The following is a 12299-nucleotide window of genomic DNA, read 5'->3' as shown; positions in this document are numbered from 1 at the left end:
ACATGAATGAGCCGAGGAATTAGCAATGAACAATGCAAGGGTAGCGCATGTTTGTGGGTGTGTGTGTGTGTGTGTGTGTGTGTGTGTGTGTGTGTGCGTGTGTGTGTGTGTGTGTGTGTGTGTGAGAGAGAGACTTATACCACTATGTGGGGACCCAAATCAAATAGCCGTTAACTGGAGACATTTGGAAACAAAATTCCAGTTGGGAAAATTCTCTTCTTCTTCTTCTTCTTCTTCTGGAGGGGGTGTCAGTGATTACAGCGAGGGGTTATGGTGGATTTGGACTTGGAAAATTCTGTTTCGGGCTTTTCGGGGGGGGGGGGGGGGGCTTTTCCTTTGAGATTAGGTAATGATAGGAAATGCCCAGGTTGGATCTAATGTGATTCTATATAGTTTGTATGTGCTTCCAAGAGGATTTCCAGTTGTGTAAGAACTGCAGGGCAAAACTGAGACCCAAACACAAAGAATAAGATCCCAAAGTTGATTCCAAATGGCCTGAAACTTGCTCTGTTGACAGCAACAACAAACAAACTGAATCCCAGATTTAAGCTGTCGCTACGAATGAAGACCAATTGGCAGGATTAGGTTTAGGGGTGAGAGAGAGAGAGAGAGAGAGAGAGAGAGAGAGAGAGAGAGAGAGAGAGAGAGACAGAGAAATGAAAGCGCACAGGATTATTTACAGTAATGTTGTGTGTTCAGATTGCCGTAAACCTAATTTATTAGTTGACCATTCAACCTGGCTCTCAAACACTGGATTCGTTTCTCTAGTTTGACTTGCCAGGCTTCACATGTTTGGAGACAGAGCTGCACAGTAGGACAGCAGCTCTGTCACATCCATTAATAACCCTTAGATGGATCCACAAGGTCACCTTCATGCAGCACAATGGCTCCACGTGAAACCAGCGCTGCTCACCGGCCTCAGCAGCCTTTCTGCTCTGCACATCTCTCAGCCGCAGAGTCTTTGTGGACATTAAGTTGTGATTAATAATGAACGATGCAAAGAGTTACAAGAGAAGCTTCTTACCAGGGCTGGACATTGACAATATAATCTATAGGTCCCTCCAAATAAAATGGAGGATTTATATTATATTTCTGAGGCAGCCCTGGATGGAATTGAGAGGTAACAACATTTCATATGTGCTATGATGATTATGATGTTTTTAATCCCTTGGGCTCGTGAAGGCGTAGCTGGTGATGAGATTTTTTCTCAGTCATTATATATCCTATTAAAGGATGAGTTCACTTGTCCCCCCAAGTCTGTCTTAAAATACATGCCCGTATGGTGACAGCGGTGTTGGTATGTCGTACACTCAAGAGTTCCTTTTTATGAAGTGCATTTCAGTGTAAGTGGCGGAGGACAAAATCTACTTCACTGCAGGTTTGGTTAAGTCCAAGCTAGAATGAGGACTTAGTAGCATGACAGGTAAAGCCGGTGTCTTCCAGAGTTGCAGCCAACGAATCACTGTACAATTAAAAAAAAGAAGAAAAAAAAACAACTGTGAAAAACATCTTACAGTGTTGAATTTTGATATCTGCAGGTTTTGGGGTTAGTTTTTTTAACCTGATCCTGTCAGTTCTGAATGTGGGTCAGTGCTTTTTGTAAATATATATATTTTTTAATTTAACACCAGTAGCTTTAGTTCTTTCCTCACACATGAAAACATGCAAATCAAATGGATGACAGACTCTAAACTACTTCTTGGCATGAGTGTAACTGTTCTACGTGGTTTTGCATATGATATGAAATAATATATTTCAATTACTAGATCATTTTTGGGGCAGCACGGTGGGGCAGTGGTCAGCACTGCCGCCTCACAGCAAGAAGGTTCTGGGTTTGAGCCCCGGCTCCAGCAGGGGATCTTTCTGTGTGGAGTCTGCATGTTCTCCCTGTTCCTGTGTTGGTTCTCTCTGGTACTCCAGCTTCCTCCCACAGTCCAAAGACATCAAGAGGGGACGAGGCTGATTGATACTCTAAATTGACCGTAGGTGTGACTGTGAGTGTGAATGGTTGTCTGTCTCTATGTTGGTCCTTTGATGGACTGGTGACCTGTCCAGGGGGAACCCCGCCTCTCACCCATTGACGCTGGGATAGGCTCCAGCCCCCCCACGACCCTTAATGTAGGAATAAGCGGAAGACAATGGATGGATGGATGGATGGATGGAGATAATTTTCCTTTAATGTGTTTTATTGTGCTTTGTTTTGTCGTTGCTTTCAAAAAGTACTTGACAAATACTGGAGGAATGTTTGTAATACGGTCTGAATTAAAAATAGTTAAACTGACAGCAGGTAATTTTAGCTCACCGTCCGTGGCGTCTCTGCTCCTCCCCCTGTAGACCCACAGAATAATTTTTGCTGATAAAATGGATGTTTGCTTGATATTGAAGTTTTGCTTCAAATCTGTCTGGTCTACAAATACTAGGAAGGGAAGTTTGCTATCTTCTTTTAGTTTTATCTTTGACACAGTTGATGTACTGAAACTGTGTAATAGTCTTTTAAAAGCTTGCTAGTCAGTTCAACATTATCTTCGTATGGAGATAAACAGGTGTGTGTGTGTGTGTGTGTGTGTGTGTGTGTGTGTGTGTGTGTGTGTGTGTGTGTGTGTGTGTGTGTGTGTGTTTGTATTGTCTGACATCTGTTGTATACTGCAGCCCCCATGGCCCTGCTGTTTTAGGGCTGATTTAAATGAAAGCAACTCAAAAACAGGAAATTAAATTCATTCATGTATTTATTTGATTGCTTCATGTATTACTGAGCATTTGATGCTGTTTACAGAGCCTTTTTTTGGTGTTGTCGTTTTTGTTTTTGGTGAAAAATATTAGGAAGGATGAAACCATTCTTCCAGACTTCCAGCCTACTGGAAATGAAGTCATTCTGAGATCATGGCCTGATGAGGCTGTCATGGAAACTAACCTCCTGAGTGTCTTTTGTTGTGTCTCTCAGCTGGGGAACCCAGGGGGACTTCACCACCACACACCCTCTGCCTGGTGTCAAGGTGAAACTGTTCACAGAGAGCACAGGAGTGCTGGCGCTGGAGGACAAAGAGCTCGGCCGGGTAACACTTCAGTCGTATTTACTTTGGCTTACCAACACAACACTGTCAAATCACAACATTTAGTAACTGTGTTCAGGTTTTTTCCAGCAAACATTCCTTTTATAGACATTTTCTTATGATCAGCACCTACTATAAGTGAGTGTTCCCACTGTGCGGAGAATTTTTGCTCTCTCTTAGAAGTAGTGAGACAAAAATCCTTTTCCTACTTCTAATAATAGATATTCAATCCTCAAGCATTAGGTATCTTGATCTCGGGCATCACTGCTCGTTTCTTTATCCCACAGTTTGCTGTCTTCGACGTCAGCCTGACAGCTTCAGCTGCTGCCAGCGCTGTAACAAGGGCCAAAAGGCTCAGCATATAACTCAGTTTCTAGGAATCAACTTCAAAATTCTATTGATTATCCATAAATCAGCAAACATTTTGGGTCCAAGATACTTCTCAGATCTTCAGACGGAGAACTGACCCTGTGGAGTACTCAGGCTGGTTCTTTGTCTGTTCGTCAAAACACTTCTACACATAGAGAAGCTGCCTTTAGCTTCTTTGCTCTTGAATATGGGACAGAGTTCAGATTAACTTCCTTGAAATCCAACACCATTGCTTTTGATTGATTTCTTTGCTTTGTTTAGTTACTTTTATCCTGTGTGCTCTTTATCTGCTCGCTTGCTGTATAAAGCACTAGCATTGCCTTCGATATACAGTATATATTTATATATAGATAGATAGATAGATATCGATATCTATCTATCTACATATATGTGTGTGTGTGTGTGTGTGTGTGTGTGTGTGTGCGTGTGTGTGTGTGTGTGTCTTTCTTTCCAGCTGTTTAAGAACACAAGTATGTAAGTTAAGGTGGCGTTGTAGATCTGCGTCTGGCCGGTGTCTCCTTTGACATCCCTGTCATAGCAGTGACCTTGGAAGTGACGAGACCCTTTGATCTCCCACTGCAGCAGCGTTGGCAGGAAGGCAAAGCTCTTTAACTCAGCAAAGAGAGATTAGGCCTCCTCTTCAGGGAGGCAGACTAAAGCACTGACCTGTTTCTCTATCCTGATTCCCTTTATTCTATAACTTTCACAACATAGTTACTAGTCATTTCAAAGCCAGTGTTGCAGGATGTTGCACCTCCTTGAAAAGCAACTCTTAAGGCTTTTGAAGTCTTCAATTTTGTTGTCAATCTTTTTTTTTTTTTTTTTTTTTTTTAATGCAGGTCGTCCTACACCCAACTCCTAACAGCCCCAAGCAGTCAGAGCTCCATAAGATGACCGTGACCAAGGCTTGTCCTGACCAGGACCTCAAGATCAAACTGGCTATTCGTATGGACAAACCACAGAACATGAAACACTGCGGGTAAGACACACACACACACACACACACACACACACACACACACACACACACACACACACACACACACGCACACAGCCATGTAAACCATGCAGTGACGTTCCTGTGGGCCTTTCGTTTTCCATTCTTATGGTACTCCAGCCCTCTCAACTCCTTGGCCTCATTTCTTGTACCACGGAAAAATACTGTGAAGTAGACTACTCCCTCTGGTGGATACCAGTATGAACTTGTTTTTGTTAATTAGGGGCTGAAGACAGCATCACTACTTCTACATTTGTGATTAGCCTCATCTGTTTCGTTTCTGAACCACCTAATGAAATGTTTGTGTTTCTGGGTTTCTTCTCTCTGTGTCTGGATAATGTTTTGACAGGTATCTGTGGGCTTTTGGGAAGAATGTTTGGAAGCGCTGGAAGAAGCGTTTCTTTGTCCTTGTGCAGGTGGGATAGTTTGTGTTCAGCCAAATGCAGTGACTGTAATACTGAGAACATCTTAAGGAATCTTTTTCGTATTCTGCATGCAGGCTAATTGTACAAATGTGTCATATTCAGTTCCTTAGCTGCAGCCTTCCGACAGCTAATGCTTTGTTTCATAGGTGAGTCAGTATACATTCGCCATGTGCAGCTACAGAGAGAAAAAGTCGGAACCGCAGGAGCTCCTCCAGCTGGATGGGTACACTGTTGACTACAGTGACCCTCAGCCAGGTGAGCCAGCACAGATCAGGCGTGCAGCTCCAGCTACAGTACATATACACGATTTGAAGATAACTAAGCACTTGTCTTCTAATGTTCCATCATCTCAGGCCTGGATGGTGGCAGGGCTTTCTTCAATGCAGTGAAGGAAGGTGACACTGTGATCTTTGCCAGTGATGACGAGCAAGACCGCATCCTTTGGGTCCAGGCCATGTATCGAGCCACTGGCCAGTCCCACAAGCCCGTCCCGCCCACTCAGGTCCAGAAACTCAACTCCAAAGGGGGTGCCTCAGCCCAAATGGATGCTCCCATTTCTCAGTTCTGTAAGTAGCCCGAAACACAACATGCTCACTTAAACAAAAGGCAGTTTTCATCCACAAAGCAATGAAAGCTCTAACTCATAAATGTCTCACGCCATGAGCTCCACACTGCAGTCACAAACATGCTGGTAGAACTAACACACAAGCACGCACACACATGCCTTGATCGCTCACGGATCCCTCCAGCATCTGATGGACTTCCACTCATTCACTCCACTCACTCCCACAGTGTTTAAAGGTGCAATCCCATGCTATTCCATCAGTCTTTTCACAAGGAACAACCAACCTGAAAAAGACTTGATCATACAGCAGCAAAAAGAAAATGTCTAAAAAAGTCCCATTATGTCCCCACACATTAGATGAGAACACTGATAGTACCAGGCTGTTCTGCTCTTGTTCTAACCCTCTAGGCCTGTTCTAATCTAGCTAATCATAGCTCTAGACTGCAGATACCAGGGCAGCAGGTCTGAGACCATTCTCGGATGGTTCCCTTGTCACTGAATGGTGGTCAGACATGTCTAAAGTTTTAATCAGTATGTCACTATACTTGCACCTCTGAGCAGCCAACAGATCAGGTAGCAAAGTGAAGGTAAGACTGTCTACAGTAGTGTGGCATCTGTACCAACTTCTGTTGTAACCGTCTCTTGTGTCCACCCCCCCCCCTCCTCATTAAAGAAAGGAACTTTTTTTCTCGAGGTACCATCACAATTTCTATCAATAACACTTAAAATACACCGGGCTCGTCCACGTGTCGGCAAACCAGAACAATCCTCCTCTACCCGCTTCACCTGCGTGCAGACGTGTGTGGAGTTTTCTGAGATCGTGGCAGGATATTCTGCGTTCTTCTACTGTCGATGTTGCCTGTGGTTTCACTCCGATAAAATCAGCTTGTACACTCGATTATTTTTTTTTAATTCATAATCACGGATACACATAGATTTGTTTTGTTTTTTTCATTACTCTATTTTAGTGGAGGGAGAAAACACCCGGCTGTTGCTTGTGAGGCACTGAGGTTTTCATTTTAATAATCCTCGAAGATTCTGTTTCGCACACTGTGTTGTATTCTTTGTCATTTTATATGCCTGGGGGCTGCGTCGTCGTGTGTATTGGCAAAAAAAAAAAAAAGGACCAAATGTGTAACATTCTAGATGTTTGCACAATTTATTATAATGGAAGCCAACAGCAGCAGTGTCACAAAGCAAGGCGGACGTGCCTGGTGTATTTCAGCCATAACATTTCCTCCACGTGATCTGTATTTACTCCAGTCATTTTGGTTAATAATTGTCATCTGGACCAAAAGTTTAAATTATACATACAACACTGATATAGACCCCTCTGACCCACTGACTTGAACTCAACTTAATAATCCATAATAATAGATCCTGCTATTCAGAATATAATATGATTTTTCTGTGTGCATCTTTTGACTCCACAGTGTAAGAAAAGAGTCCAACTCCGAAGAAAGATTAAATAAATTGTAGAAAAACAGAATTGGCTTCCATATATATATATAAAAAAATAACTAGACAACTGACATCGAGATAAGGACAATAATTGTTACAATATTTCAAAACGAGTTGATTTCTCTCTCTTTTAATTGCATCATTGTGGTAAAACTTGATTCGACATGAATTGGGCCAGTTATTCAGAATCCAATCACATAAATTCTATGTTGTTCTCCATTGGTTTCTTTGTCCAGTATGTGATCGTTCTTGTGGTTAGTTGACTCCTCTGATGCCAGCTGTTGCCATTCAAAGCTTCTTCACTGTGGCACAGACCTCCTACCCCCCTTCCCCCTGAAACATTGTGGCACACCACGCGTACATGTTTCACCCCCTGGTGGTCTTGAATGGCACCGGGACCATGACATACATAGCCCTCCTGACTCTGCTGCAGTGGACTGATGGAAATCAAAGAGTCCTATGAAGGTCCTGATTGGCTTTGTCCTCCTCCAGCAAAGCACCCTTGAGACTTGATATTGATAGGCTGTGAGAGACTTATCGGGTAAAACCTTTGCAGTCCATCCGACAGAAAGTACATCGCATATATGTAAAGAATTCAACTATTGTGAAGATTAGAATTTCCACTCGTGGTTTTTACTGTGGAAGCCAACAAGCATTACTTGCAATTACTTTTTAAAGCAATTAACTTGAGATCTCAAGTTAATTATTGCATTATCTGGAGATAACAAAGCTTCTTTCTTGTGACGACATGTGGGCTTTGACAACTTAGCCCAGTCACATAATTCTGAGTGACAATAAGGCAGTTTTCTTAGCGAGGTACAATGACTTCGAGTGACCTGTCATTGCGAGAAACCGAGCTTAGTCATCTTCGGATTGAGCAATAATGTAATGACCTCAAGATTATGACATTAAAATAAAATACACTCACACTTTTCTGTCATTACTCTTTATTGAGTCCATTTTACAAAAACGTTCACCAACAGCATCACTGCTCGATCTATTTAGACCTGTCAAGGACCTTCATAGTCTCCTCTTAAAAAAGAAAAAAGACACAGGCATCTCCTACGCATAAAAGTGACTGTTGGGATGAACTCCATCGGGTAGGTGTGTGTTTGCCAATGTCCCTTTTAAAAGTAAACCTTCTCTTTGATCTGCAGTTAGATGGAGTGACAGTACTTAACGTGTAGCTCTCGACTCCTTAAGTACTTGTCCAGCATCCAGAATAAATAAACTGCAGTGGAGTGATGAGGATCGTAAATTCTCTCTTCTGTCTCTCTTTCTCTTCCTCCTTTGTCTCCCTCTGTCTCTCTCAAATATGCCTCAGTACTTGTTGTCACATATCCTCACATGTACTCACACACCACCACTCACGAACTCTCATGTTGGTATAGGTTGTTGTTTTTGATTTGTGTTTTCTTCTTCATGCTTTGCCTGTACCCTTCTTGAGTAATGCAGCTGCTAGGTCAGGGTCTCTCGTGATTGCTCTCCTCCAGCCTTGTTGCTAGTCTTTATGTTATTCTGGTTTGTCCCTTCTTACCCTGCTGTCTTCTAGCTGGACTCAAGGGTAAGTGCTTCCCTGTAGCCGGCACAGCTCAGATAATCCCCGCCGATTATCTGACAAATGCAACGTTCTTTCTCTCTTCTTTCCCTCTTCTCCTTTTTCACGTCTCGCTTCATGTCTTAGATATAAGTTGATGACTTTTTTTGTTTTTTGGCAACCTCAGCTTGAGGATCAAAGTATATAAGCATCCATTCGTGCCAGTATAGGATGCATGTACTTTATTCTAAAAACTTATTTTTTGACTTAGTATTGTTTAAAGTTAATAACAGAGTTGTTATTGCATAATTGCCTTCTCTCTTTATTCACATTGGTGACAGGATCCCTCAGAGTAAAGCAAATACTGTGCGATTTTGTTATTTACATTCACTCTCATATATTATTCAGGACAGAAATAACATGTTGATTTAAAACTCTACGTAGTGTGAATTAGGCATTGCATATGTTGTTTTTATTTTTATTTTTTTTTTGCATGGGAGAAAATTTTACAATTAAAATGTGATAATGATGCTTTACTTCAGAGGGCTCAATTTCTTTTAGTTGCTTTTCTTGTTTCTTTTCTGGATGAGAGTTGGCAAATATGTATGCGGAGTATTCTGAATGCCAAAGACAAGGAGTAGCTAATGCCGCCCCTTCTTATTATAAAATACTCCGGACCCCCCTCCTCCCCCCCCTCCTCCTCCTCCTCCTACAGTAGATGGGCCTGTAGATAGAGGCTAGACCGATGTTACACCTCCAGAAAGGAGAGATCTCATTTTGATTTCTTTTGACTGCCCTTTGTTTGCCTGAATAGGAGAACACCTGTGTCATGTGTCCATACTTTTGTACAAATGCAGGAGTTTTCATTCATTTCCCCCATCTCCCAGAGAATGATACAGTTCTGCCTCTGTCGGCTTCATGCTATTTACCCATGTACTTGCACCAAATTGTATTGCTACCCTATTAGAGTCCTCCGGTAGTGGTATGCCTGTTAGTGTGCTCTGTAGAGATCATGAATACACTGCAACATAATTCAAGTATTGTCAACTTGCAAATGCGTAGAGAAAAAAAAAGAAAAAGAAAAAAGGAATGCAATAAAAGTTTAAAACGCAAATTTTTCAATGGGTCTGCGTTGTGCATGACATTTAAAAGCTTAATGCAAAGTCACACTCTTCTCCGGCATGTGATAATTTCTAACTGTATGCAAAAGTACTTGCATATTCTCTTTGGTAATTTGGTGATTTTTATTCTTGGTTCAAGTCAAGTTATTGTAAGTTATGATCATTTTATTGTAGTATTGAGTGTGTTTTCTAGCCAAAGGAGATATAGCCCACTCACTGTTTGTCATAGCCAAACCCCAGGCACCTTCTGTTCACTCTGTGGATGTTTTCTCACTATTTTAACACTCCTCCACAAAACTGTTTCCTTTGTAACTTGGCCACTTGAGTGACTCTTTGCCTTGTGGTTCACACTTTACTCCAAAACGTGTTTGACCACTGTCTTATTGTCCAATTTCAAGTTTTCTTATCCTTCATTCACTTACTCCTCCATCAGTGGGCTCAGTGAATATCTCCATCTTTCAGGGCTCCTATGTGTTTACCGTCCTTGTCTTTCACATTATGTCTCTATCCTTTCTTGAACAATCCCCATCGTCCACATTCTACTTGTTGTCACACAGGTTTTCCTTCTCAGATTGGAGTAAGCTAAATGTGTAACCCTGTGAAGGTTTCTTTGTATCAAATTTATTTGAATGTTTAGTACCCGTGTTACACTCTTCCTCCTTCAGCCTTTCCAACCTGGAGGTTGACAGATGTCAGTTACGCTCTATTCAGGACCACGGCCCTGCCCAGCCAAGATCAGGCCTCCACTTTTCACCCCCTAGTCCCGAATCATCATCACTCTTGTCAGTGTCTCATGGACATGACACCCGTCACTCCCACCGAGGACATAACTGCACCTCTTATCTATTTTGAATCATCCTTGTCCCCATCATTTTGTCCGTTTTATTTACAGAGCACATTAAATTATAGTCAGTTTAGTATAATTTATACATTGTGGTTCAGAGAAGAAATGTTCCACTTATATCTTTGTAGTTTTGTTTTCACTCAATTTCGTGGTAGTAAGGGTCATTGGATTTCACCGAGCAGTTTTAATACTGTAAGTTGTCTTGATAAATGGCAAAAGTTATGAAGCAAGACAAACAAACAAAAGATCCACAACTGGAGAAAACTTCCATCTCCATTCTTTTTTTTTTCCCTTGAATTAGCTTTTTACGCTGTATCTCTGCAATGTGTTCAGATTCTCTTTCGCCATATCTTTTTACTAGCACACGACCTTTAGGACCTGAGTGACAATTGCGAATGGCAGAATCTATTGATTACATAAAGGAGAATATATTTCATTCAATGTAACATGTTTTGTGAAAATATCAGGGGATACATGCATGCACATACTGTAGAAGGGCCCTTCCCTTTGAGCTTAGCTTTAGAACAGAAGCTCATCCAGCAATATACCCAATCTCTTTACGCTGTTTGACACAATGCAAGTTGACAATGTAAGCTGTAAATGTTTATAATTTGCCCTTAGAAGTAGCCCAAAAAAATCCCCGATGTTTCTGTGTTAAGACCGAGACTCGCTCTTTGCCTCACTGACATCTTCTCCTCTGAACCGTGTGCTTTTCCCTGTGCTGTTGGCTGGATAGATGCTGACAGAGCTCAGAAACATGGCATGGATGAGTTTATCTCCGCTAACCCCTGTAGCTTTGACCACGCCTCGCTTTTTGAGATGGTGCAGCGACTCACATTGGACCACAGGCTCAATGACACCTTCTGCTGTTTGGTGAGTACCACAGTGTCACCTATTAGTACATCTATACCTGCGGGCTCTTTCTGTTATAATTAGGGCCTGAGCCTGAAGGTACTTCAGGCGAAGACCCTATTATGTTTTTGCTAATGTAATGGCGTGGTCATCTCTTTGTGTCCTGCAGGGATGGTTCAGTCCAGGCCAGGTGTTTGTCTTGGATGAATACTGTGCCAGGAATGGTGTTCGAGGTTGTCACAGACATCTGTGTTACCTGCGTGATCTACTGGAAAGAGCAGAAAATGGAGCTATAATTGATCCCACTCTTCTACACTACAGCTTTGCGTTTTGTGCCTCCCATGTCCATGGGAACAGGTGTGCCCTAATCCCTTTTTTTAGTTTGTTTCCATCCTCTGTATGAGATGAGACCAGCATTTACAGGCACATTAAGGTCACATAATCATAAAAACATGTATTATTGCAGGGAGTTGTAAACAAGAGTAGGATGAACGTACTCAGCCTCACCAGAAGCATCAGCATTTTTTTTGTCTGTTATGTTGTTCATATGAATGTTGATTCATTTTAAATGTTATTCTTATGTTAACGTTTTGTTTTTTATGATATTGTTAATCATTTGCATATCTCTACATATTTCCTTGTTTCTACCATTTTTCTTTGTTTTCTTTTCTCTCTGTCCTTTGTTGCCATAGTCTCTTACTGTCCATATTATTCATCCTCCCATGCATCCATTAAAGTCAGAGAGGGCAGCAATTACTGGGGGCCGGTGGGCTATGAGGCCCTAATGTCCCCAAAGAGCTCCCAAAGGCCAAATCCTGGCACTACTTCTAAGCGGTCATGCATATTCAAGTTTAGAAAAAGAAAGGAATCCAAAATTCAACTCTTGCAAGGCCCTAAAAGGTGAGATATGGTCATTTATTTATGTGTTACCCAAATGGAACTCAGGAAAGAAATCTCACACAATATTCAGTCCGTCCCTGAGGGGCCTGAACGCCGTCAGCCAATGCTGTGTTTCGTTTTTGATTACATTTCTCTTGAGATGGCGCCTAAGTTGAATCCCTTCGTGATTGAAATTTCT

General features: G+C 41.9%; 1 protein-coding gene across 6 annotated transcripts in view; it reads left to right on the top strand.

Moving 5' to 3' along the window:
• cadpsb (Ca2+-dependent activator protein for secretion b) overlaps positions 1-12299 on the top strand; it is a 62428-nt gene that overhangs the window by 30873 nt on the left and 19256 nt on the right. For 5 of the 6 annotated variants that reach the window (XM_086199451.1, XM_086199449.1, XM_086199448.1 and 2 more), the window contains exons 7-13: positions 2942-3053; positions 4259-4398; positions 4766-4832; positions 4988-5096; positions 5195-5407; positions 11106-11242; positions 11391-11578. In XM_086199451.1, the coding sequence (XP_086055577.1) occupies positions 2942-3053; positions 4259-4398; positions 4766-4832; positions 4988-5096; positions 5195-5407; positions 11106-11242; positions 11391-11578 (966 nt within the window). Of the gene's footprint in view, positions 1-2941; positions 3054-4258; positions 4399-4765; positions 4833-4987; positions 5097-5194; positions 5408-11105; positions 11243-11390; positions 11579-11962; positions 12122-12299 lie in introns of all 6 variants that reach the window. The other variant, XM_086199450.1, reaches the window with a different exon arrangement.

Source organism: Aulostomus chinensis, chromosome 3 (assembly GCF_037954235.1).
Source record: "Aulostomus chinensis isolate RoL2024-O1b breed Wild chromosome 3, RoL_Achi_v1.0, whole genome shotgun sequence".
NCBI classification, from domain to species: domain Eukaryota; kingdom Metazoa; phylum Chordata; class Actinopteri; order Syngnathiformes; family Aulostomidae; genus Aulostomus; species Aulostomus chinensis.
This window is presented reverse-complemented; position numbering and strand designations above follow the sequence as displayed.